This window comes from Seriola aureovittata, chromosome 2 (genome assembly GCF_021018895.1).
Source record: "Seriola aureovittata isolate HTS-2021-v1 ecotype China chromosome 2, ASM2101889v1, whole genome shotgun sequence".
In the NCBI taxonomy this organism is placed as follows: Eukaryota; Metazoa; Chordata; class Actinopteri; order Carangiformes; family Carangidae; genus Seriola; species Seriola aureovittata.
Genome location: NC_079365.1, coordinates 30975001 through 31000588, shown reverse-complemented (window position 1 = coordinate 31000588; position 25588 = coordinate 30975001). Strand labels below are relative to the sequence as shown.

At 42.1% G+C, this 25588-nt stretch overlaps 1 protein-coding gene across 6 annotated transcripts in view; it reads right to left on the bottom strand.

The window, feature by feature from the left end:
• LOC130182388 (glutamate receptor-interacting protein 2-like) overlaps window positions 1–25588 on the bottom strand; it is a 172338-nt gene that overhangs the window by 113598 nt on the left and 33152 nt on the right. For 2 of the 6 annotated variants that reach the window (XM_056397319.1, XM_056397339.1), the window contains exon 1: window positions 22303–22649. The exons of 3 other annotated variants lie outside the window; for them this stretch is intronic. In XM_056397319.1, coding sequence (XP_056253294.1) covers window positions 22303–22357 — 55 coding nt within the window. In that variant the 5' untranslated portion in view covers window positions 22358–22649. Of the gene's footprint in view, window positions 1–18474; window positions 18601–18740; window positions 19140–22302; window positions 22650–25588 lie in introns of those variants that run through there. One more of the 6 variants, XM_056397347.1, reaches the window with a different exon arrangement.

Below are 25588 nucleotides of genomic sequence, written 5' to 3'. Positions count from 1 at the left end.
TTTCTATTTGAATCTAACAACAGAGGGTGTTGTATGATGTAGACAATGAAGCCCCAAATTTCTGATGTGTCATATTGGGTTATATAAAGTAGAATCACCTCCTCGTGGCTGTTTCCTCCATCAAGCAGCCAATGGGCAGTTAATATGTTCACAGTCTCTCCCTCCTGAGTTACAGTGTTGAATAATGTCTAAACCTCAACCTCCAGACTGAAACATGAAGCATCAGCACTGAAGAACCAGAAGCTGCAGTTCCTCTAACGGCCACTAGAGTCTGGCTCCAACAGTGAGTCAGTCCCCATAGACTCCCATGTTAAAATGTCCAACTTTACAGCAGAAATAAACATGTTTGCAGCCTGGTACAAAAACTGTTTTGGTCTCTAGAGATAATTTCCTCCTTCATGACACCTGTTGATATAACTCACCTGTTTACAATTTATTAAGCTATGGAGAATTAGGGGTGTGGCCTCTCTGAGTGATAGGTGGGTGAGAGTATGCTTGCCACAAACCAGCTCTACACACACCCCTCCTTTTTGAACATTTTTGGATTAGCTGGGAGTTAGGGGGCGGAGTCAGACACTGCCAAGATGGCGACGGTTGAGCAGCTCACTCTGAGCTTCAGAAACCTGTGGGTGATGTCACAGATGCGACGTCCATCTTTATTTACAGACTGTGAGCAAACACTATTATAGAAGGTGAGTGAAGAAGTGGAGAATCTGAACTCAGCCTTCATCTTTTCATCCTGTGAGATATTTGTGTTAAATTGTGTCATAATCATTGTACGAATTTGTGAATTCATACATATTTGACGAAATTCCCCCAAAACATTATTATCATTGAGATATTGTGTTCCTGAGAATAAACGGACACCCTGAAAACATTGTGCCTCTGGCCCTAACTCTGCATTCAGCCGAGTTCATTTACTCCCATTAAAATGAATGTGTCTCAGATAAACAAAACACCAGCTGCAAAAACTATGTGGTCACTAAATCATAACACCTGTAATCATGAACTGATACAGAGTAAAATTAAATTTTCCAGGATGTTGTCACACTGTTATCGACATATGGCCACAAGAATGAAGACACACTTCCTGAATACAATAGCACAGCTAAAACGGCTGAGTCAGGACCGGAGGGAGACAGTGGGCCAATTAAAACCTGCCCCTCCCCCCTCCTCCCTGCATTTCTCTGCTGAAGTTAATATCACAGGTTATTAAGGTGTCAGCAGAGCTGAGCTGTCGGAGCTTACCCAGGTGTCAGGAGTGTTTGCGAGTGAGAGAGAAGGAGGTGTGTGAAGGCTGAGAGACGAGCTCATGGCCGCCGTGATTGTTCCCCGTAAGCGTGAACAAACTTCATCTCCAGTCAATGACGCCTTCCCAGCTTTCACGTGGGTGAGAGAGAACATAACCTGAATACACTCAAGGCTGCTGGGACTCCCACGTTCCCACGGCAACGCCTGATGTCCAACTTACGAACCAGTTTAATTAAAGAACAGGAACAAGCACGACCTGCATTCAAACACTGATGAGAAACAATGACCAGAAAAACTGAGGTGGAGATGAACGACTGTTTTGATTCAAGGAACCTTTTAGATAAAACTAGATCCACCGCCTCGTGGTTGTATCCCTCCGCCACCCAGACTAGTTTCAGATTACATCCTGTTTATCCAGAATCATATAAAAAATGAACGATTTGTGTGAAATTATGTCATGACTGTTCTGCAAAGTCTTGAGTAATGACTAAAAGGTGTTTCGTGAGGTCACACTGACCTTTGACCTTTGACCACCAAACTCTAATCACTTCATCCTTGAGTCCTAGTGAATGTTTGTGCCAAATTTGAAGAAGTTTCATCAAGGCGTTACAGAGATATCGTGTCCACGAGAACTGGACGGACGGACAACTCCGACTGTCCCCGGCGCAGAGGATTAATAAAAAACCTTTAAAAAGTTCCTGACTTAAAAGAGCGGGAACTTTCCAACAGCAGGAATCGGGTTCCAGTTAATAACATATAAAAATCTTTATTCTCCTCAGTGAACTGGATTCTTCCAAATACGCTCATCATCCTGCTTCCGTGGAGATCCTGCATGACAAGGTCCGTAATACATTTTCATTAGCCCGGGTCTCCGTGCGAGACTAAGTGATTACATTTAGAGAGCAGGGTGAGCTGGGAGCTGGGAGCGGCGCCGCTGTGGTACGAGTGGTGGTCTGAATCAAATGAGCTCAACGTGAAACCGAGTACAAGTTCACGGATTAGACAGAGTCCCGGCGGACGAGGAGACACTGGATCGAGTTAATCAAAGTCTGTATCAGCTGTGATTCATTCAATTAAATATTAGTGCTGTTATTTCCTAGACTGTAATGTTGTCATTACTATAATGAGCACTGGTTTTAATTGTCTTTAAGGAATATAGTTCTCGTACTCAACTGTATGAAAAGTTAAAGCTCCTCCAGTGTAAAGGTCTGTGTCCATGTGTAGTGTGATTATAGATCAGCTCTAGCTTCTATATTAATACTGTGAAAGTATCAAAGCCTCAGTCCACAGAGAAATGCACACAGCCTGTATTCAGAAACTGAGCCTTAAAACCAGCCGTCAGGACTTCTGGAACTTTGTGATGTCACAACAAAGCAGTCACCAAGCCCCGCCCACCTGGACCCACCATCCAAACATTGCAGGATTTGGTTTCTCTGAGTGTTTTTACCTGAAATCTGCTTTATTTTTATTGGATCACTCAGAAAACAGTCAGCCAATCAGAAGAGAGGCTCAGAGCCTCCTCTCTTCTGATTGGCTGACTGAGAGAGGAGATAAAAAACTACACTCGATGGATTTTGGTTCTTAAAACCACAAATATATCTTCTTATGGATCAACGCTTCAAATAGTTAGTTAGTTAGTTAGTTAGAATAAAAGACGAGAGAAGAGGAAAATAAGGAGCTTTAAAAATACACAGAAAAATCAACATTTAAAACGAGTGTTAGCTAGATGCTAACAGTATATTAGCATGGCAAAACACTAATGCTAATTATTAGCAGGTGAAATGTTAACCATGTTCACCATCTTGCTTTAGCATGTTAGCATGATAGCACTAAAACAAAGAACAGCTGAGGCCGGTGTTCTGAAATTACCACTTACACTGTTAAAAAACGAATTATTAATGTAAAACCCTTTTAACACCAAAATGATCTGTTTTTCTAAACGAGGGAAAACCTGTTAAAAAAGGCGGTTGACTCCTTTTACACTGTCACATGAGTTTGTCTTTCTGTCCGGAGAAGACACACACGACTGCGGGAAGCAATGTCATCACATGTGGTCACAGAGCCGTTAAATACCGTCTACTGCAGAGTCATGTGACCCGGAAGTGAATGCCGAAGCGATCTCTGAAGGATGCGGGCCCCTGAATTGAGACCCTGGTTCTGTTTGTGTGTGAGGACGTCCAACACACCTGCACCTGAACTCCTCGTCACTTTAACAAGCTGCCGCGGATCTTCACGCTAATCTTCACCAGGTCGTGGTAACAGTTCTTAGTATCTCAGCGTGAGTTTATTCGTAGCTGCTTCCTGTTTAGTTCCTGTTTACCTGAGCCTCAGGTTCATCACCGCCTGCCTCTGTGTGCAAGCCTGGACTTCCTTCCCCTCCCTGCTCTGCCTCCTTCAGCCCAGTCCAACCTCCTGTGACAACAAACCATCCCTGTGATCTGTCCTGAGTCTGAAAGAATGAAAGAACGGAGAATTCAATTTCTGTTGTGTAAAGAATAATTACAACAATACAAGACAAGACGGCCGAATACCATTTATATTAATCCGGTTTACATTGGAGGATTGCGGGAGAGAAACCTCTGATGGTCTGACCGCTCCACCGCGGGGGTTTCTTGGTAAACGGCGTGCAGCGGAGCCGAGCGGTGGGCAGAGATGGAGGGAGTGTACAAAATGAAATCTTCATGAGATCAAAAGTGAGTGCATCTATTATAAATGATCCAGACGCTGCCTCATCCGCAAATCTAATCCAAGTTAGCTGCAGTTTAACCTGATTTTACAGACACTTGTGTATAGCAATTTTTATTTAATATTTAATTCTGAGACGATTTATACACTGTTTGAAAAAATAGGCCGCTTAGGCTGACAAAGTGACGACTGGCATCAAAGTAGAGCTCACTGCTGATTACTTATCTGGTACATTACAGACAGTGGAGTCCTTTGTGGGATTTTTAGAGAGTAACAAGTCACTCTTGCCTCCGTAGAAATGCATTTATGGATGAGCAGCTCCAGCTGAAACGCAGCTTTGGTGCTAGAAATCAAGTTGGAAACACTTCCCCCAGACGACGACCAAATCAGAATAATAATAAAAACAAAACAATATAGAAAATACACAGCAATTAGGAAACGGTTGTGGGAAATTATGGCTTAGCTTCCAGGGACTGTGCATACAACTGATAATCAGTTAGAAACATACAGCCTTCTCCCCACAGCCTCAGAGAGTTCAATCAGAAAAGACGACAAAACAAACACTGATACAAAAACCATGAAGCTCAGTCGGCGTCTCCCTCGCTGCGCCACAGATCCGCTCCACAGACGACCTTTCTTTACCCACGTAAATCTTGTTTACTCTGTCAGCTGTTTAGCACCTGTTAATGATTCAGGAAGCACGCCCACGTTAAGTGAAGATAGTCACAACTTAACACCGGCAGACGCTGCCTCCGCAACAGCAAAAACAAAGAGCAAAACCAAGACGTTATGGAGAAGACACCAGTGTTAAAGTGAAGGTGCTTTTATGACTGGATCTGCTGAGCTTCCTGTTTCCTCGGCTTGTTTCTTGTTGAAGTTTTCACAGGTGATTTAAAAGCAGGAAGTGGTGGATGTGGACGCTCCCCCCCTGAGGAGCGGGACATCAGTCATGTGAGATTGGAAACAGCCCAAAGCCTCATCAAGGAAACAGGCCGGTTTGTAATTTGTCTTCGGTGGTTGTTGTGATGCAGGAGCTGAAATAACATCTGTAATCAACACATGATTTGTCTGAACTGTGTCAGTGTGTGTGTGGTCAACGTGACACACACACACAAGTTAGGAGCACTTGCAGTTGATTAATGTCTTAATTATGGAACTGCCGTGCATGTAATTATTTATTTCTTTTCTGCCAGACTGAGCAGACTCTGTGGGGAGCTGGTCCCAGTGGAGCTGTGCTGGGCAGGAACCTGTTGATGGAGACTTTCATTGCCCTGCATGTGCTCAGCATTGAAAGGACAGTCACACCCCGCCTGTTCTACGTGAGTTTATTCAGTTAAATGGATTGTGCATGCTGGAATATTGCAGAGTTTTTGCTGTTCTCAAAATGCATTTGTGGTGTCTCTTCTACCTGCATTTACACAGGATCTGAAATGAGCTGCTCTTAGTGCACCTTGTTGCAATGTTGTTAGATGTTTTTTTTGCCATGAAACTGCAGGAATTGTCACTATCTTCATTAAAAATAATAATTCTAATAACAATAATTCATTAAAAATCAAAGGCAACTTGTACCAGTGAGAATAAATCCAGAGACAAATGTTCTCCTCTGCTCTGTCTGTAATCACAGGTACAGTTGATCTTCATAATCACCTCATCAATTTATCAATTCATAACATAAACGTGCAAAGTGTTTCATCCTGCGGGAAACCATGACGATTTTTGATCAAATTTGCAGAAAAGTAGCAGTGATTGGAGAAAAATGCAGGTTGTGCAGAATTCAAGGGGATTGGGTGAATTTGTGTTAATTACTACGATCGCAACCTCGCGACTTTCTGAAGGAACCTTGGATTATAGGAAACTAAACATTTCAACGTCAGTTTTGGCTGCAACAAATTACATGGACATGACGAATTTAAACGTCAGGAGTTTGTTACAATCGGCTGAAACACTAGTGATGAAAACTCAACAGCAGCTGCAGCTCACACACACATAAACAAAACAAAAGTAGACAATCAGTGTCATCATGTAACATCAGTAACATCTGTGCGTCTCGTGTCCTCGACAATCGGCTCTACACTCGACTCTGCTCGTTTATTTCTCAGGGTACAATCAGCTCATTCAGTCCACGTGCACGGTTCAAGCTCTCTGCCCTCGCTCCAGTTCTCAAACACTGAGCTGAACGAGCGGACAGGTGGCGGTGCACACCTGTCCACAGGGAGGGAGCGTCGACGTGAACCCAGACCTGACAGCTGGAGAGTTCACCACGAGCATTTTAGCTGTTAGCATGTAGCCAGACCCGGCCGACAGCGTGCACCTGTTGGTCACACAACATCGCAGGTGTGTTTGATTTGGGTCACGGAGCTCAATCGCTGGGTGGTGCATGAAATGATTAATGAAGGCAGATGCAGAACTCTGATGCTGCTCTTCACCATCGCGCCGCCGCAATGACATCACTCCTGGTTTTATTGCTTTATTGTGCATTTTTCCATGAGCTGTTCTTCCTCCTTTCATTTATTCCTCTCTCACTCTGTTCATTATGACTTCACCATGTGACTTTTGTTTTTACTGTAGTGAAAGAACAAAAACCAAAAAAGTACTTCAGAGTAAAATGAAGCTACTGATTCTCACTTCCACCCCTGTATACTGACACAGGAGAAGCATTGGTATCAGTGATGTTGACTGCAGCCATATTACCCATCTCTAGGGGATCCAATAAAATATGTGTCGCCACAGTCTTCCAATGTTGTGAATGATTTGTTTTTTTCATTACATTTAATCTGCATATACAGCGTCTACAACTTCAGTGTCTAAATGACAACTTAATTGGTAACTGTAGTAAAAGAAAACTCACTGTGTAACAGTCACACTCAATAGAAACCAAAGAAACTCAGCACTGTGGCCATTAACTGTTATCCGACCCTTATTATCTGCACTAATACAGTAATTGTGGAAACAGAAGCTCCACTGTGCGTCCTCCAGAGGCTCTGTGCTGTGACAGAAACATGTCATCTGAAAGGGCCCGAGGACGGGATTAAACCGAGCTGTGACAAATGAAATGAGCCTGGGACGGGGAGGCAGTCGTGTTTCCTTCAGGCGAACGCAGAGGCATCAAACCCACAATTATAATCCAAGGCTTGCCGCTGACGAGCTGCATAAAATATATGGGAGAGACATTTACATATGAATCCCGCATTCATCAAAGTATAAACCCATCCTGAATGTTGACGACACTGCAGTCATCAATCTTACTGCACTACAGCAAACACGCCGTAGTTTAGTCAGCGATGAAGTTACAGGACTTCAGTGGAACAGATCTGAAGTCCAACACTGACTCCTGGTTAGTGGTTCTGAACAAAGATGGTTTGATACGTTTGTATTTGGGAGGTGTTTTAAGCAGTTCCTAGAGTTAGTCTACGAAGCCAGGGATCACCACACCCTGGCCCCCAACCCGGCCTCCAATGGACCCCGACCCGACGTCTATCCCTGCAGGTGAGGGGGCTCCATGTAATTTTGTTGGGCTGTAACTGAACGGGCTCCAAGGTCTGGCTCCAGGAGGGTGCCCAGGATTCCCCGTTACATCTGAGGTGAGGCAGTTCCAAAGATGGCTGATTGCCCGGTGGTTTCTAGCCTCTCCTCTGAAACCAATTTACCCTGGGATCACTGAGACAGAGGAACCCCTCCACCACTAAAGGTGGCGATTCAGATGAGGTGGTTGGGGTGTCTGGAGGTCTTCCAGGCTCTTCCCACTGGTAAGAGGCTTCGGGGTAGACCCAGAACACGCTGGAGAGATTATGTATCTCATCTGGTCTGGGAATGCCTCAGGATTGTCCAGGAGGAGGAAAATGTTGCTGGGGAGAGGGAGGTCTGGACTACCTTGCCTGACCTGCTGCCACTGCGACCCAACCTCTGACGGGCGTAAGAAACTGGACGGATGGATTTAAGCAGTTATTCTTCCACACACAGGCTTATATCACAGTGATGATGCAGTTTTTTAAGTCTCACTAAGACACATCCCTGCTGGTTTCAAGCTTTAACAAGTGGCGGTTTGATTATAAGCCTGTTTTTCTCTCTCTCTGTCGCCCACAACATTTTGCTTCATAAACTCCAGCAGCCTTAAAACAAGTGAACAGTCTGCAGCCTCACGGAGCCAAAGAGCAAAGATGCAGAGATGAGTTGCAGCTTACATATGAAATCCTCTTGAATCCGAGAGCAAGCAGACAGAAAATGTAATGCTGGAGCTGCTTTATTAGATTCATAACTCTAATCCAACCGAGCAACTACACACAAGATACCCTCTGGGCTCTGCTTCGCCGAGCATGACTCTGTGTTTCCTGTGCAGCTCAATGGGTAGAACAAAGCACGAACACGTACAGGGTTAGAGGTTCAACTCCCATTACAGCTAACCAAGGTACATTAGGGAAAGTGCTTGGGGCCAATGCATCCACATAATGGTTAATGTTAAAGACATTCATATTAACAAATAGGACAAAACTCTACAGTAACAAGTTGTGTCAGTTTCCAGAAGTGGAGCCTAACAAAACTTGGATCAGACAGAGGCTCATTTTTCTCCTTCTCCTTTATTCCCCTAAGACACAATTTGTCTCATATTTTCTTGCCTCCATCTTTTATCAGTTTGAAATGTAAAGGCTCCTGTCGGCAGCAGCTGAGCCTCATTCTGCAGACACCTGAGTCGAACTCTGTCTTACGGATATAGATCAACAACAGACGCAATGTTTCCTTGATGCACATTGTGATTAGAATATGAACATGCGCATCAATATCAAGACGTGTCTGACCAAACATTAAGAAACAACCTCTTTAGCCTCACTGTTCCTCATGTGAGCCAATCACAAATCAGGATGAACCAATCACCGACACCTCAATCAATCCTTTTACTTCATCTCTTTTCTAACTTGGACTAATGAGCGTTTAAGTCGTCATCTCATTGTCTACCTGGTTGTGTATCTTAATGCATATTTAAAAGTATTTAATTATACACTCTCAAATTTGTATTTCTGACATTCATTTTTCTTTTTGTTATGTATTTATCAGGTCTCACATGTAAACGAGATCTTGATCCCAATGTGACTTCCTGATTAAATAAAGTGTAAATAAAGTGTAAAGTGTAAAATAAATAAAAATAAGTGATGATGTGCATTTAAAGTTGAGGGGAGGCGAGCAGCTAGAGGAAGGAGAAGTCATCTGATGTCAGTGATGGAGACAGAAAAATAATCTATATGGTTAAATTATAGATTGAGTTTGTGCCTCGTCAGCACCTACTGATTACCTCAGCCACAGGTAAGATCACACTTCATTAGGATGAGTGACATTTTTGGAGGAAAGACACTGAGGAAAAGTACTCTGCACCTTCGAGGTCTGAAGCTTTAAAAACCGGCAAAACATTAAAGATTGAAGATCGTCGTCACAAACTGATTCTCTTTGCAGGTGAAAACAGGAAATGTGCATTTGATCCCCCCAAAAAATCTCATACCTCTCTGTGGAATCATTTTTTATTTAATCAGCTGAGTAGGAAAGGTTGGAGACGGGGAGCCAGTACAAGCACCCTCAGGCAAATCACCACCACATTGTGCATTTCCAATGCATCACACTTGGCGTCATGTTCACTCTGCCCTCATTTAACCTCTGTGTTAATGTGTTCCAGGGGGAGCAGGCGGCGGCGGAGCATCAGGACGTCACTTGTACAGCCCGTTCAGGTGAGGGACCGGGGTTTGTCAGAGTCTGATGCCTCCTCTCCTGTAAGTGGCCCCGCTCCGAGCCTCTCGGGGGTTCGCTGAAGGACGGGAGGGTTTAGCTAATGAACGGAGGAGTTTGGGAAGTGCATTATGCGCACCTCGGATTAGAATTCATTTTCAACGCAGCACTGAAGGAACAAGGAGACAAAAATACTCATAACAAGCATTTCCTGTCCATTTGGCTGATGTCATCGTGGTCACTGCAGGGAACGCTGCATCCTGAAACACTTATTAGACACTCAAACGCACCGTCTCGTTAATGCTGTCTAGACACAAAGAGAGAGGCAAAGGATGCTGCGGCAGAAACTCAAGCGTCTTGTTCCAGCAGGTTTGAGAGTTTCAGTCTTTGATACTTCATCTGTCTCACTGTCTCTCTCCTTCTGTCTCTCTCCTTGGGAATTGGTTTAAGTTAAGAAAAGGAGTTTTGCATATAACTCAAAAATAGCAGAAAAATCTTCCGAGGTATCGTTCAGAGGCAGAAATCATTGGTATGTATGACATGTAAGATTCGCAGTGTTCTGTAGTCGAGGGCACAGCCGAGTGTACAGAGACTTCCTGACAGTTTTTCAGCTCAAATCATCATTGAAATATACATATACAGGGAGTTAGCATGAATCAGGCCTGAAATTCTTTCCTGAAAGTTAGACAGGAGACGAGTGAGTCGTTCAAGTTTCTCAGTGACCAGAAAAGTCTCTGTGAAGTCAAACACAGGAGAACACAAAACCTGATCCGTACACTCGTCTGTCACGGAGCCAAACTGCAGTATGGTACTGTAAGTAGGAAGGTTTCCACAAGTGTAGGATGGTAAGGTCACGGTTTAGTCAGTAGAGTACCACTGAAATATAAATACCAGAACAACAGGCTACAACATTAAACCTGAAATATACTCTGTCTTCTCTACATCCATATTTTCTCAGAGTATCTATGAAAAAACAAAAAGCACGCTCCGTCTGACCGCAGCACAGCTGTTCCCGAGGTCGACTAATCACCAAAGAGTGAACTGGACCAGTTGTTCAGATTCATTAAAATGACCCAGAACAACAAACTCAGTCCAACATCCATCAAAACGATGATTTTAAAGACTGATTCATTAAACAGATCATTTAGATTATCACTTCAGACCATCCCATACAGAAATGTAATATATGACATATACACCTGTATATTTATTTTATATAGGCAAGTTTATTAATGACATTAAAATAAAATTCTGTATATTTATTAATTTTTAATTTTTTAATTTTAAACTTTACACACACACACACATATATATATCTATATATAAATATATATAGATAGATATATATAATACCAACATATATTGACAGGCTTTGGGATGAATATATTTTATGAGTTTACATAAATAAAGATATTTGCATGAGTTAAACATGTATGTCGATATATGAGGTTGTTCCAATTTCTAACAGGTTTTGTATATAAGTTTTACATACTGTATATGCAAATGTTTTTACTCCATATTCATACAGTATATTACATTTCTGTATGGGATAGTACATTTAAATTATATAAATTAAATGTGGGACCTTTATCATAGTTCTGGCATATACAAGTACTTGAACAGTAGCATTATACCTATATGTGTATGGTACTGGGACAACAGAGTACTATTATTACTATGAGTAAAACAATATTTCATCAGTAAATTTCATTGCGATCGAGACCTGAGTACAGAAGACATAAGAACACAGTCACAGACAAAGAGAATATGAAACACAAAAAGGTTCAAAATTAAAATACATGTAGTATTGACAACAGCCGACACATCATCTGATTTTTCAACCAGTTAGATTTAATTTATCTGTCAGAATGGCTTCAAGACGTGAGGCAGCATTTAACTGCTAATCATCTCCTCGTTACCGTTAAAGCGAATTTAAACTGGGTGAAACTGCAGGTTAAATTGCATCTTGGCTTTTAGTGCTAATTGTCTTATTTTAGAGAGGAACAGAATTTTCTTTTTCAGCTATTTTCGGACGCCGGCTCCTCTGAGCTCCGTGCATCAGGTACAGTATGTGTGAATGTGCGCTGGTGACTGCCGCAGAGTGTCTTTTCATGTAATACTGAAAGCGTGTGCAACTTTCCCCCCGAGGGTGTGTATCTACGCGTCTGAGAAAGAGAGAGGGAGACAGAGTGTGAGAGAGAGACATCTGTGGACGGCCCCTCGAGGGAACGAGACATCCCACCTGGTTCTTTATTAGGTTCTCTGAGCTTTGATGCTGCTCCTGCTGTCTCCTCTTATACCTACTGCTAAACCCTGTGATAGAGCCGGGGAGAGACGCTGGCAGCTTACATGTTCTCCGATTGTGACCAAATCTTCAAAGAAGGAGCCGGTGAAACCTTTGATGCTCCCTCTCCTTTGATGCTCTCACGCTGAAGGACACTGTGATGAGCGAGCTGGCAGCGGCCACTCTGTCTCGCCTGAGGACATTTTGTCAGCTGTTGTTTGGGTCACTTTAACTGAGAGGCCAATCTGTTGCCACTTCTGTTTGTACACACAGTGACAGTGTCGGGCGTGTTGGCGCCCGTGAAGTGTGCGACGTGTGAATTACGTTCCGACTGTTACAGTTTGCTTTTCACAATTAAAGCAGAGTCCACAGGAGCTGAATTAATAGGAAGTTAATGATATATAATAACAATAAGCAGCAGACGAAGGAAGGACAGAAAAGATACAGTAAAGAAGCATAAAAACCAATATGATAAATAAAAAAACGATATCACATAAAGTCTATAAAAATGGGTTTTAAGACGTGATTTAAAAGAAGTCACTGATTCTGCTTTATCTCCTCCAGCAGGTCGGTCCAAAGCCGAGGGGTCCTGGCGGCAAAAGAACAATCACCTTAAGACTTAAGCCTCGCCAGGAGGGCCCGACCCGAGGATCTGAGGCTGCAAGCTGGCTCACATGAGGTTAACATTTCTGTTATGTAGCTCAGGGCCAGGCCCCGGTGTTTCCTGTGTTTTACTTGAAGTGTTGATCAATAAGAAGATATATTTGTGGTTTTAAGAACCAAAAACCATCTCAGTGTAGTTTTACATCTCCTCTCTGGAGCTCCAGTAACAACAGGTGCAACTGTTTTCTGAGTGGTTGAATAAAAATATGGCAGATTTCAGGTCAACACTCAGGCTACATCCACACTTCTATGATTTCATTGTAAAAAAAAAAAAAAATCTCCATCCAGACAAGCTTTTTAGCTCCGTATCAGAAACAACCTGCATCCACACTAACACACCTGAAAACACACCGGTGTAAACAGGAAGTAGCTTGTCTCCTCTGCAGTAAAGCCTCTGAAGGAGGAACAGCAGAGACAGTTGTAGCATTAAAACAGAGAATGTAAGTGAACAGCAGCTGCTGCAAAGACAACAAGGTCAGTAACACTGTCATTCATTATCATGTTGTATTCACCACTGGTAGTCCAGGCTGATGACAGCCAATCAGGAGAGACCGTGGGTGTGACCTCATCATTTACAAAGGTCTCACTTTCTGTCCAGACTACAACACAACCCCAGAGTTTTCAGAATAAAACACAACCCCAGAGTTTTCAAAATAAAACAGGTACAGCAGTTTCTGAAAGTCTCAGTTTTAAAACTCGGGAGTTGTGTGGACGTAGCCTCAGAGAAATCAAGTCTTGCAAGGTTGGATGGTGGGTCCAGCAGGACGGGTTTGTTGTGACATCACAAAGTTCCAGAAGTCCTGACGGCTGGTTTTAAGGCTCAGTTTCTGAATACAGGCTGTGTGCATTTCTCTGTGGACTGAGGCTTTGATTCTTTCACAGTATTAATATAGAACCTAGACCTGATCTATAATCAAACTACACATGGACACAGACCTTTATTTAGACTATACCTTCTTCTAATATCCATCATCAGCCTTCTTTAAATATAAGAAAGTGCATTTTTATTAAGAATACTTTACAGTCTCGTGCTTACAAGCACTTGACTGTAGCTGAATGGCAACACTGCAGAATGAATCCCTCCCTCTTCTCTATCAGATCATGTGCTCTGACAACTGGACAAATAAAAAGAGCACTTCTCTACAGGGACCAATGAAGTACAATATCATTACTACAGCGAGGCACAAACATGCCTTCAGCCGGGCTCTCTACAAAGAAACAGCAACCCTGACCTGTTATTTGTTCTGTATTTGTACTGCAGTCATAGCACAACTATATATATATATATATATATACATATATATATATATATATATATATATATATATATATATATATATAAAATAAGAGCTGACTAAAGCTTACACGTTACCTAGCAACTACTGCGATGGAGCAGGGCTGTGATTTCTGATCCCTGATTCACCCGATAGCGGAGGAGGAGTTTAATGCGGATAGAGATGAGACACTTGAGGATCTAATCTGTGACCTTTTTCATTTCATGAGGATCAGATTGACTGGTGAGGCCACCCCTGCCATTTATCTGCCACCACTCTCAGTTCTCACAGAAACACTGACACCGACTTCACACTCAGGAACACTTTGATTGTTTGTGCAGCTACTGAGATTAAAGAGGCAGTTTACAATAAGTAACCCTGTTTTAACACATTAGATAAAAAGCACAACAGTGACCTGTTGCTTGCCAAATAGTCCACATTTATCTGTACTGTTCAGCCTCATATCTCTTTGTTTTCTCCATCTTCCTGCATTTGTACCTGCTGCTTCATCACATATTTATTAAGTTACTAACAATTAACCACTGTCAGCTTCTTAATGGTCAAAAAGTTTCATTTGTGATCTCAAATGACCAGATTCACACTCTAAGGCCTTGGCAGCATTGTTCATCTTGACATGTTATCAGTGTAAAACACATCACCATTTATTAATGAGTTACACCAGTTATAAATGGTGGTAGTTCATTAGTAAGATTAATGAGTAGTAAGCGTTAATTTGATCTTTCCAAATAGTGAACCTGCATTAATGTATGAAAACTGAGTTATAACTTGTTTATCATTGTTTATTTGTGATTTATAAGGTGTTAACAACCAAATTAATAACAAAATTATAAACCATTTATAAATCATTATTATAGTAAAGTGGTAAAGACTGTTTTGAGAAATAAACACAGGAAGAGGTGAGGCAGAGAAAAACGATGGGGGGGGGACTTCAGGAAAATTCCCAAAACAAACCAGGGACAGGTCGTCAAGGTTTGCATAAAAATACAGTGGTGATGTGGTAAATGTTGTGGGATAATGTTCAAATTATCACAAGGATAAATGTGCATCACTACAAATGAGCTGAAAACAGAAAGTTGAAGGTTTCACACTCCTACAGACCAAGTTAAGCAAGTGTGTATAGTGTGTAAGAAGCTCAGCACCACGGAGAGCGTCTGAAGCCCAGAGATCAGCACCAGGGACAGCGCCACAGGGAGGAAACCAACTCAAGTGTGTCAGAGAGTCTATTTTCCAGTCCAGGTGCTCCAGTCTATTGGATCACGGACCTGGAGACGTCGCTGACTGCTCAGTAATCACCAGTAGAGCCTTTTTATCCGGTCACGCTCACAGAGGAAGCCTCTGCTCAGAGGAGGGAGTACAGTTGAACAGCAGATAGTTTCCACAGAGGAGCTAAAGGAGTGTAACCAGCCCTATAAAACTGGTAAGACTCAGGCTCACAGGTCTGTTTTCCTTTTACCTGCCAGGATTGAAGCGTAATCAGATCCTGAGACCCTCCAACATTGACTATTATTTCTCCTATAAAACCCCAGGATTTTCTCTGCTGTATTTCTGAAGCTGCTGTTTCAGAGTTAACAGCAGCTTACTGCTCTAACACATGACATCAATACACAATCTCCTGCAGGTAACACTTATATTATATTAAGGTGTTATATGTGATGCTTATCATCTAAAAATAGGCTACAAATCTGAGGTAATATCTCACGGCACTGAAAAAAAGCAGTGATGTAACTTTTACAATCAGTTTGCTGCTGCAATCGACTACCAGTGTAGCTCCTCACCTGCCTCCGTCTCTATTAACACTATGATCTACAGTCTGCACACGATGGAGCCAGTGGTTCAAAAAGCAATTCATCCAATTTAAGCGAGACTAAACAATCTTCACATTATGGCTCTATGACCCCTGTTGTGTTCAAAGGAAAAGACGCACGACTCCTGATCTCTGAGAGGAGCGAGAGTGTTTGCAGTTTAAGGAAGCGTGATGAAAAGACTTTTAACTGGGAACGCACAGTGTGACGAGGCCGAACTTCACTTCAGCAGCAGACGATTGAGAGTGAACATTGAAACTGTGGGTTCTGTTGGGAAATCTCCACCTACAGAAAAGCAATGAATCACTAAACACAACTCTTCATCCAAAAAAGAAGCAAGTGAGCAATATGTCTGATAAATGATGCTCAAACATGAACACAGAGATCATCATCTCCATCACACCCACCAATCAGAGATTTCAGACAGAAGCAATTAGTTTATATTTCATATCATACTGTGCGACATGATTTTGGGGTCATTAAAAATTTTGTAAATCTCAGACCAAAACAAACACTTCGTCACTCGCTCCTCCGCTCCCCCCCCGCTCCTCCCCCCTAAACAGTTACTGTATCATCGTGATAATTAGATCTCCTGAAAAAAATGCTTTGCACTTTTTCTCTCCCTCAATAATTGAAGTACAAACTCTTTTTTGAGATTAATGTATCATAAATATAAATAAAACTGCCTATAAACCATTTTCCATTTCAGTATTGTTAAAATTAAGCATCGTCATCATCTTCATCATCATGGTGCCTGAGAGAAAAGTGTGATGAGGCAGCACTCTCACTGCAGAGACTTTACAGTGGCACGTCTCAGCCGTTTAGCTCTCTGAACCATGTAAACCTCTTATCTAATGCACCCAGCAACACCTCTGCTCTATTTATTCCTTCACCTGCTGCTAAGAGAGGAATCCTGCACACAAGCCACCTCAGCCTTATTTTAAAAAAAAGAAAAAAAAGAAATGTATCTCGCCCAGAAGAGGTTTGCTGAGCACACACACCTCTCCCAATTTCAGCAGTGATCTCCTTCCCGTTCACCCACACTCTCTCCTGTGAAAGGATGTAGTATAGAGAGCAGCAGCTTCCTGCAGCCCAGGTTCATAAGGGAAGTACACCTTTCAAATTAAATTAAAAAAATTAAGAAATGGGAAAATCTTTTCTAAACATGCAAATTGAATTTCATGCAGATTTTTTTTTTTTTTCAGGTTTACAAAAGTTGAGTTACAACATCAAACTCAAACTCTTTTTCACCCTAATTTAAGCCCATGTGCCAGCAGCTAACTTAGCTTTGCATAAAGACTGGAAACAGGGGGAAACTGCTAGCCTGGCTCTGTGCAACATTCACAAAATCCAACTGCATATTTCCCTTCAACCACTGAAGCAACAGATGAGAAAACACTGGTCGTTGTTTTTGGAGATGTCACTTGATCATTAGGCGACTGCACTCTGACACGTGGGTCATGTGACTGGAGGGAAATGCTACGGAAGGACTCGTCGATGGGGCTAAAGTGCTTTCAATGAAACTTCAGTGAAATGTTGAAGAGAGAAAAAGAGACAACTGATGATTTGTATTCAGCTGCAGCTTCCAGCCGCGTCCTGATACACACTCCTTTTTCCTTTGAGACCAAACACCATTCGTCTTCACACACATACACACACACGCGCGCGCGCACACACAAATATGCACACCCAGTCTGTCAGATTGTAGTGTTTAACGACACATTTCTCCCTCAATGCACCAACATGCCAAACACATACACACACATGTAATACACACTGTGCACACTTCACACACAGACCATATGTATACACACACTTGCATCACCTCTCAACCACATAAACACACATTCCAACAAAAAACACACACAGACATACCACATACTGTGAGCAGTGGCCTCATTTATAATGAAAGTCAGAGTGAGAGAAAAAAATTTAGTAGTCCCAACAGCTCGCAGAAATCTGGAGATCAATCTTCAACATAACGCGCGCGCGCACACACACACACACACACACACACACACCAAACTGGCTCCAAGCTCCACTGGCAACTAACCATGCATCTCACTCCCTTCCTTCACACACACTAACATATACTAGCACACACACAGAATAAAAAACATTCAGTTGCAAACTGTGTCATACATGAAACATTACACACAGCTAACCCCCCCCATCCCCCCACCCCACACACATATGTATACACACACACCCTGCTGCAGCAGCTAGAACACAACTCTGTGCAGCAGCACAGACATTCACAAACAACATCGTTAAAGTGTAATGATCAAAGATTATTGAAACCCACAAACACGACACACCTCAGCATCATAACAACATCTGGAGACTTACACCTGAGAAAACCAACAGACCACGACACTAGTCTGGTCCTCACTTCGAGTCAAATCACATCCATCAAAAACTATTAATGATCTTTTGAAATGGAAAGATAAAGAAACCCAGTAAAACACAACATTTGCAGCAGTTAGTGATCGTAGACAAAGACTGTAAACGCCACAGAGAGTAAAAGGTGACTGTAAAGGCAATCTGTAATCCAAACTAGCCTTGAGGCTCCAGGTCTTTTGTAAAATAAACATTAAATATGAAAACAAAGTATGTTCCACCACAACAGCCCTGAATATTCACTATAGCTAGAAAATAAACAATAAAAGCTTCTATAAACCATCAATTGAGATGAGAAACTGTGGTCACCTGAGCTCTGAAAACCCCCCCATGATACCCTAAAATATATTAATTAACCTGTTAAGCGCAAAGCACTAAAACATACCTTTTCATGACAGTAGCAGCAGCAAGTCTCTCTTAAACTCAGGGCCTGTCTGTCTCTGTCTGTCCTGTGCTGAAAGTCTGTCTCCTCCATCTTGCTGCTCTCTGCCTGGACATCTTCACCTGTCTCCTTCCTGTCTGAAGGAGTTTTACGATTATTTTTCTGAACTAACAGGAAACATATCAAATATAAAAATCACTTCTATTAATACTATTTACCATTAACTGACAATGACTCACTCCAGGGACAATGTAGAATCCTGTATTTACCTGCCTCAGTGTTGTTAATCTTTCCCGGGTCTGAGTCTGGACTGTAGTTGAAGCACGGGGGAGACGTGGGAACTTGAAGAGTCGTATGTGTTGTTGTAGTTGTTGTTGTAGTTGTAGCACAAACAGCCCAAAGTTCACATATGCCGCCCTGTAGCATCAGAGCTACACTGCTAACTGCTAACTAACTAGCTAACTCTCTCTCTTGCTCGCTACGCACAAAACCTACGTACCGATCTATTCCTGAAAGGAGCTGCGCCACTTCTGTAACAATATTCTGTCTCAAATTTACAGCAAACCTCACACAGAGATGATAAATCAGTGTAATTTGCTCGGTTACTTGCTGCTGCTGCCTCTCAAGGCTTGATGCCGGAAGTTTAGTTTCCACACACACTTCCGCACATGCGCATAACGCCGCAATTTCATAACTGATCTAAGAACGGTAGACACTGACTGAAGCACGGCTTGTCATATACACCTGTGACTATCACTAGTCACCCGTCAAAGGTCCCAGGATTATCCTCAATGCGCATGCGCTAACCCCTCAAAATGACAGAAACGGTAGATCCAACGGCCGGAAGTGAAGTTAGCTTTCCCGCCAGATTATTTTGATAATATGATTTTGTTAAATGAAAAAACAGTAAATCAGTCAGTCAAACGTATGATACGTGACTGTGGTTGGACGAGTTTACAAACATCCGACAGAAGCGTCAAGATATGAATCACATTTCCGGTTAGGACTTTCAGAATAAAATCAGAGAGGAAACAGAATGCAGATGATGAGCAAGATCGCGGATTGCAATTCTACCCAGAAAGATGATATGATGCTTTTACCGCCCCTGACTGTGACTGTTGGCCACAGCGCCACATATGTGAACAGTAACAAATTAATTCCAGCTGCATTTTTATCAATATTTTAAATGAATAAATTAAATGTTCTAGCCGCCATCTAATGGATTAGACCCCTGCTATAGATCCAAAGGCCAGAAGTCAAGCTAGCTTTCAGAGACAATACCCTGCTGCCACCACAAGATGGCAGTAAATCACAAGATGAATGCAAAGAGACATCAGATTCCTTATAAGACAGTATATTTTTCTGCCATTGGATGTGAGGAGAGACATTATTTTAACTTTAGAATTGTTTTAATCGATGTTTATTTTTAGCTTTAACTGGCGTCATGCCTCTGTCTTAACATTTGCACAATATGTTGACATGAAGAATTCAACCTTCATCAGTTGATGCTGCAGTGTGACCGGAAAGTTTCTGGTCCAAACATGAGAAAAACTGAGCATTAAAATGTTTGACTCAGTTCTTCAGAATAGTTTGAAGCATTAAATATTAAACAAATACAAGCTTTGGCTGTTGTTTCATCTCCACAGTGAAGTTGCTTTTCATGCATTTTTCATGAGAGATATTGTTTATATAATGGTTTTGTTGTTTGTTTGTGACATTATTACTTTCTCTTTGTTGCTAACTTCTCCAGCATTTGTCAGATCTGTTCTTTTATTTTTTTATTTTGGCTGCTGGTTTGGATCTCAGGCTTCCTTCAGCCACTGTTTCACTGCTTTTAAACTGAAAACTCAAATGTCCTTCCTGGAAGGCTGGCGCCGTCTATCACTTGAGAATTTTTCAAAACCTGGAAAACTAACGAACAAAAACTAAATAAATAACTAAAAAAGCTTTTTATATATTTCATAAAACTCACCTTTGCTCATTTCCTAGTTGCCTCTAAGGTTAATAATTTAATTTTGTCACTCAATCAAAAATCCAGTGTTAAATAATAAACATCCTCTCCTGCTTTATTTCACTAAATTGAGTGAATTTGTTGAATAAAACAAGAGTCATGAGCTTCATATACTCCAGACATAAAAGTTTATGAACTGGCACTCATCCAGCCAGAGACTGAGCTCATTAAAGAAACACCAGCCACTTTCTCTCTCTCTCTGTCTGTCACACACACACACACACACACACACACACACACACACACACACACACTCACTAGCTGTCACCATTATGTCCATCAGTTTCCATCATATAATGTAGAGTAACCAAGAGGTGTATGATGAAATCTTTTTAGAAAGAAGAAAAAACAGTAGAAGCATTAGAAAAACATGCACAACATAATTTACTTGGTTTGGGCCAATGTTTAATAAAATAGAAAATCACTATATTTCCAGCCATATTTTTCACAATATCAAAAATAATTGCTGCTGAGTGCGACACTCATGTCACTGATTTCTTTACTGCACATCGAAACTTCACATGAGACAAATAAAACTTTGAACTGCTTTTTAGTGGCAGCATCACTATTCTTTTAATTCATATGTTTTTAGTTCATGTACGTGCTGTTCAAGCTACTTATTGCGTGTGTTTCTTTTGTCTTATTTTATATTTTAATCTTGACCATTTGTGCCACGACAGAGATTTCACTAAACTTCGTTGCACAGATCACAAATAAAGACATTCTGTTCTGGATTCAATCTTCTCAAAGAAAGGAGATTGAAGAACCCGTTTATATGAAGCTTTTCTAGACTTTACGACCACTCAGATCACTTTACACTACTAGTCACATTCACCTGATCACACACACATTCATACAGCGCTTGATATTTACACAGCACAACCCTTTCACACACACTGACACACCGCTGGTCCATCGGGGACAGTCTGGGGTTCAGTATCTTTCCCGAGGACACACCTGGACATCAAACCGCCGACCGTCTGATCAGTGGACGACCAGGTTTACCTCTTGAGCCGCAGCCGCTGCAGTAAGCTACCTGACAAGGTGTGTGTCCACTTCACCTAAACTTTCTCGTCCCTCTGGGAGAAACCGACAGCCGTCAAACATCGAAGGAGCTGCTCCTTCTCCCTCCATTTATCACACATGAAACAAAACAAACCCACTTGTCTAATGACACACACATGAAGATCACACACACACACACCGAGAGTCGTCCTGTTGTAAATCTGCTCGGCTGCACTAAAGCAGAAGGAGAAGAAGAAGAAGGCAGAGAGCGAGTCATGTCTCGCTTTGTTTACTCACACCATGGAAACCAAACTGACTTCCTGAAAGGAGAAGAAGATCTGCTCCTTTCAGGCTCCACAAAAACCTCATTCAGAGTTTGACAGGCTTCCTGTGGACGACCAGTGTGTGAGACAAAGACGGACAGAGAAGAAGAAGTACACTGCAGGAGGAGAGACTGAAGAAGAAGGAGAAGAAGAAGAAGAAGAAGAAAAGGAAGGAGGAGGAGGAGGAGGAGGAGGAGGAGGACAGATGAAAAAATAACATGACAACATCAGCGGGAAGCAGATGTCATGCTTTCCTCATGACACACACACACACACACACACACACACACACATTTACTGTAGATGCACACACACAAGAATCTACACTTGCAAACGTGCAAACACATATAACTGTTACACACACTAAGACATGAAGATACAAACCGTGCACACAAAGAACACACATCAAAGACCCAATCAAACAAACATCACACACACACACACAGAGCAGCGTACAGTTAACACACACACACACACACACACACACTGTACCCTTGATTCGGCGTCTGATGACCCCTAAGCGACACTTGAGCGAAACCGAGAACATCCTCTCTTTTTCTCTCTCTCTCTCTCTCTGTTTTTCTTCTTCTTCTCTTTATCTTCTTTCTCTCCCTCTTCCTCCTTCTCTTCTTCCTCCTCAGTCGGACATAGTGTGAGCCGAGCGAAGGATGGAAAGAGAGAGTGAGAGACAGAGAGAGAGAGAGAGAGGGAGGGAGGGAGAGAGTGAAAGAGAGCGATACTGGAGCGTTGGCCAGTCACATGGCGAAGGGAGGAAGAGAGAGAGAGAGAGAGAGAGAGAGAGAGAGAGAGAGAGTCCTTTCCTCTGGCGAGGGGAGAAGTGATTACCCAGCCCCCCCTCTCTGTATCTTTCACCTCTGTCTCTCACTCTTGTTGTTCTCTCTCTCTCTCTCTCTCTCTCTGTGTGGGAAGTAGTGTGAAATTAAGCTGCCTCCTTCTCTCTCTCTTTCTCTCTTACTCGCTCTTGTATTCTTCTTCTGTGGTGCTTGTTTTCTGTTAGTTTTACCTCCTTTCTCTCAATCCCTCCTTTCTTCCTGATCCTCCCTTTCATTCTTTTTAGTCACCCTCATTTTTCTCCCTTTATCTCTTTTCTTTTTTCTTTTTATTTCTAAGTTTTCGACTTGAACTTTATTCGTTCCTTTAACTTTTCTGTTCTCTCTCTTCAGCCTCTTTCATACACAGATCCTGTCATATTCCCATTAAGACGTCCCCTCATTATGCCGCCTTCGCTTGTTTACAATGAACTAAACGAAGCCGCCATCTCGCCGCCCCCGTGTGTGATTTCAGACAGCATGCCGGCGTGTATGTTTCCCGCCTCTCCCTGAGTCCCCATCTTTTGTTCAGTATTGGAGGGTTTGTTATTAAAGTTCTAATCTGGAACTTTAAACATTAAAATGTGTAAAAACAGCTGGACCTGTGTTTTATATGTTGTCGAGTCGTGTTCTTACATCATCACAAATGTTTTCATCAATTCTCAACCCAGAGAAATCAGTGATTGTAATCATGGTAACGCGTCATTGGTCGCCTGTCAATGAAATCATCTCCTCTTTGATCAGAGTGGCGTCAAAAATGACTTTTTATCCAGTTTTAAGTCTCATTTTTAAGATTCACTTTTTACACCTTGGTGGTTTTCAGCTCTGTATTTGAACCAGATGAAAGATTTTAGTCGTCGGACGTGTGAATCTGAAATTATCAGAGAAACAAGCTGAGGAAACGTTCGTCCCGTGTCCGTTAAGCTGTGAAGGAAAAACACTGAATTTTAACATGAAACTTCTTTATTCAGTGTTTCTCCTGGTTTTAATCTCCTGGTGTGTTTGTTGTGGAGAGGAGGAAACCTCTGAGGATCATTCAGCTGCTGATAAAAACCTGCTGAACGTCTGGTTCATGAGCGATCAGAGAAACAGTCAGAACAAAGACTCTGTCCTCCGTACAGCGTCATCAGACTCTGACTTTAAATCAAATATGTAGAATAAAGTGATTTTGAGGAAATATCACAATTTTAAGCTTAAATTAGTTTTTTATTTTCTGAGGGAAACAAATGTAACACATTGTTAGTTCACGGACCATCGGAAAGCTGAACATCTGACGATTCTTTCTGTTTTTACATCATCATCTGATAAATGATGCATTTTTGGTGATTTTCTTTTTTTCGAACCCGCCTGCAGAATTTGGTTTTCAGGTGGTTAAATGTGAAACAGTTTTATTCAGTGTTTTTTACTGGTTTTAATCAGCTGGTGTGTTTGTTGTGGAGAGGAAGAGACTGACACCGAAGGAGTCCAAACCAGGAGACAACAACTCCCATGATCCCACGCTATTTCGCAACATCACCCTACAATGGCGGCTTTTGTTATTGTTTTGATTGAGGAGGCAGAAGTTACAGATATTATTATAATATATTCACGCTCCCCAGAGGATGAATCATAATAACTTTTCATCAGGCATCACCAGCAGGTCGAAACTTTTTTTTATTTTTTTATCACATCAGACTCTCCGTCTAAACCTGCTTTTCTTCTGCCTCTTTTCCCTCCTACAAAAAGACAAAAATAAAAACCTTCAGTGGTTATTTCTTGTATGTTTTTACTTCTTTACAGTAAAAAATAATCCTCAAACTCTCTCTCTCTCTCTGTCTGTCTCTGTTGCTGTCTCTCACCCCCCAACACTAATCTCCTCACTCGCTCTTTATCTCTCAGTTTAACTTCTCTCACTTCAAATCATCTTCTGCAGGGCTCCAAATTCTTACAATCCACCTCTCCTTCTCTCTCTCTCTTGCTCAGTGTCATGGTAACAGTATTGAGGGGGTGGAAAGGGGGGAGGTGGGGAGGGGAGGGAGGGGTGAGCTATAGGAAAATGATAGAGAGATCAAAGCAGCAACGAGCTGGGCTCAGCAGTGGAGGAGAGGAATGGAGAGATGAGGAGGTGAAAGCGACAGAGGAGGAGGTGGACGGGTGTTGAAAGGGGCAGCAGGGGATGGAGGGAGCAGGGGAGAGGTGGAGGAGAAAGAAAGAGGAGTGAAATGGACAGGAGAGTTGAGAAAAGGAGGGAGGAGAAGAAGCGAGGAGAGGAAGTTCAGAAGGAAAACGTGGACAAAAGATGAAGAGAGGAGAACACGGGGAGAGGATGAAAGAGGAGCAGAGAGAAAAACCAAAGAAAAAAGGATGGAGATGGGGAAAGTGAAGCGGAGAATAAAGCAGTTTAGTTGCGCTGTGACGAGAGGGGAGACGGAGATTACAGCCCACAGAAAGAAGAGAGGAGGATGAAAGGAGGGCAGATGAGAGGTGGCTCGGAGAGAGGTGGAAAAGGAGAGATGACAGGTAACAGCAGAGATAGAGAGAGAGCGTACGGGAGGAGAGAGGGAGGAAGAGAGGAGAGAAATTATGGTTTGCAAATAAGAAAATGAAGCGAGAGTTCCATCAGTCTCGTGAGGAGGCAGCAGAGTCTGAAGGGTGGTGTCACACCGAGTGACCTCCACCCACATAACAACCGTCTATTTTAGGTTCACTACGTCTATTTTACAGCCTGTTTATTGTATTTAGTTTATGTTATCTGCAGGAGAGGAAAAGAAAAACACTCAGTCTACAAATCTACATTTCAATAACTTTGTTATTTGTTGTCAGCAGTTAGTGTCTTGAAGACGGGATTACTCTTTTGTTTATTTTGGTTTAACAGGTGGAAATATATATTAGAAAAAAAACTGAAATATTTCAGTTTAAATTCATCAACTGCTTTTGAAAAATCTTTGAAAAACAAAGCTTTTGCTATC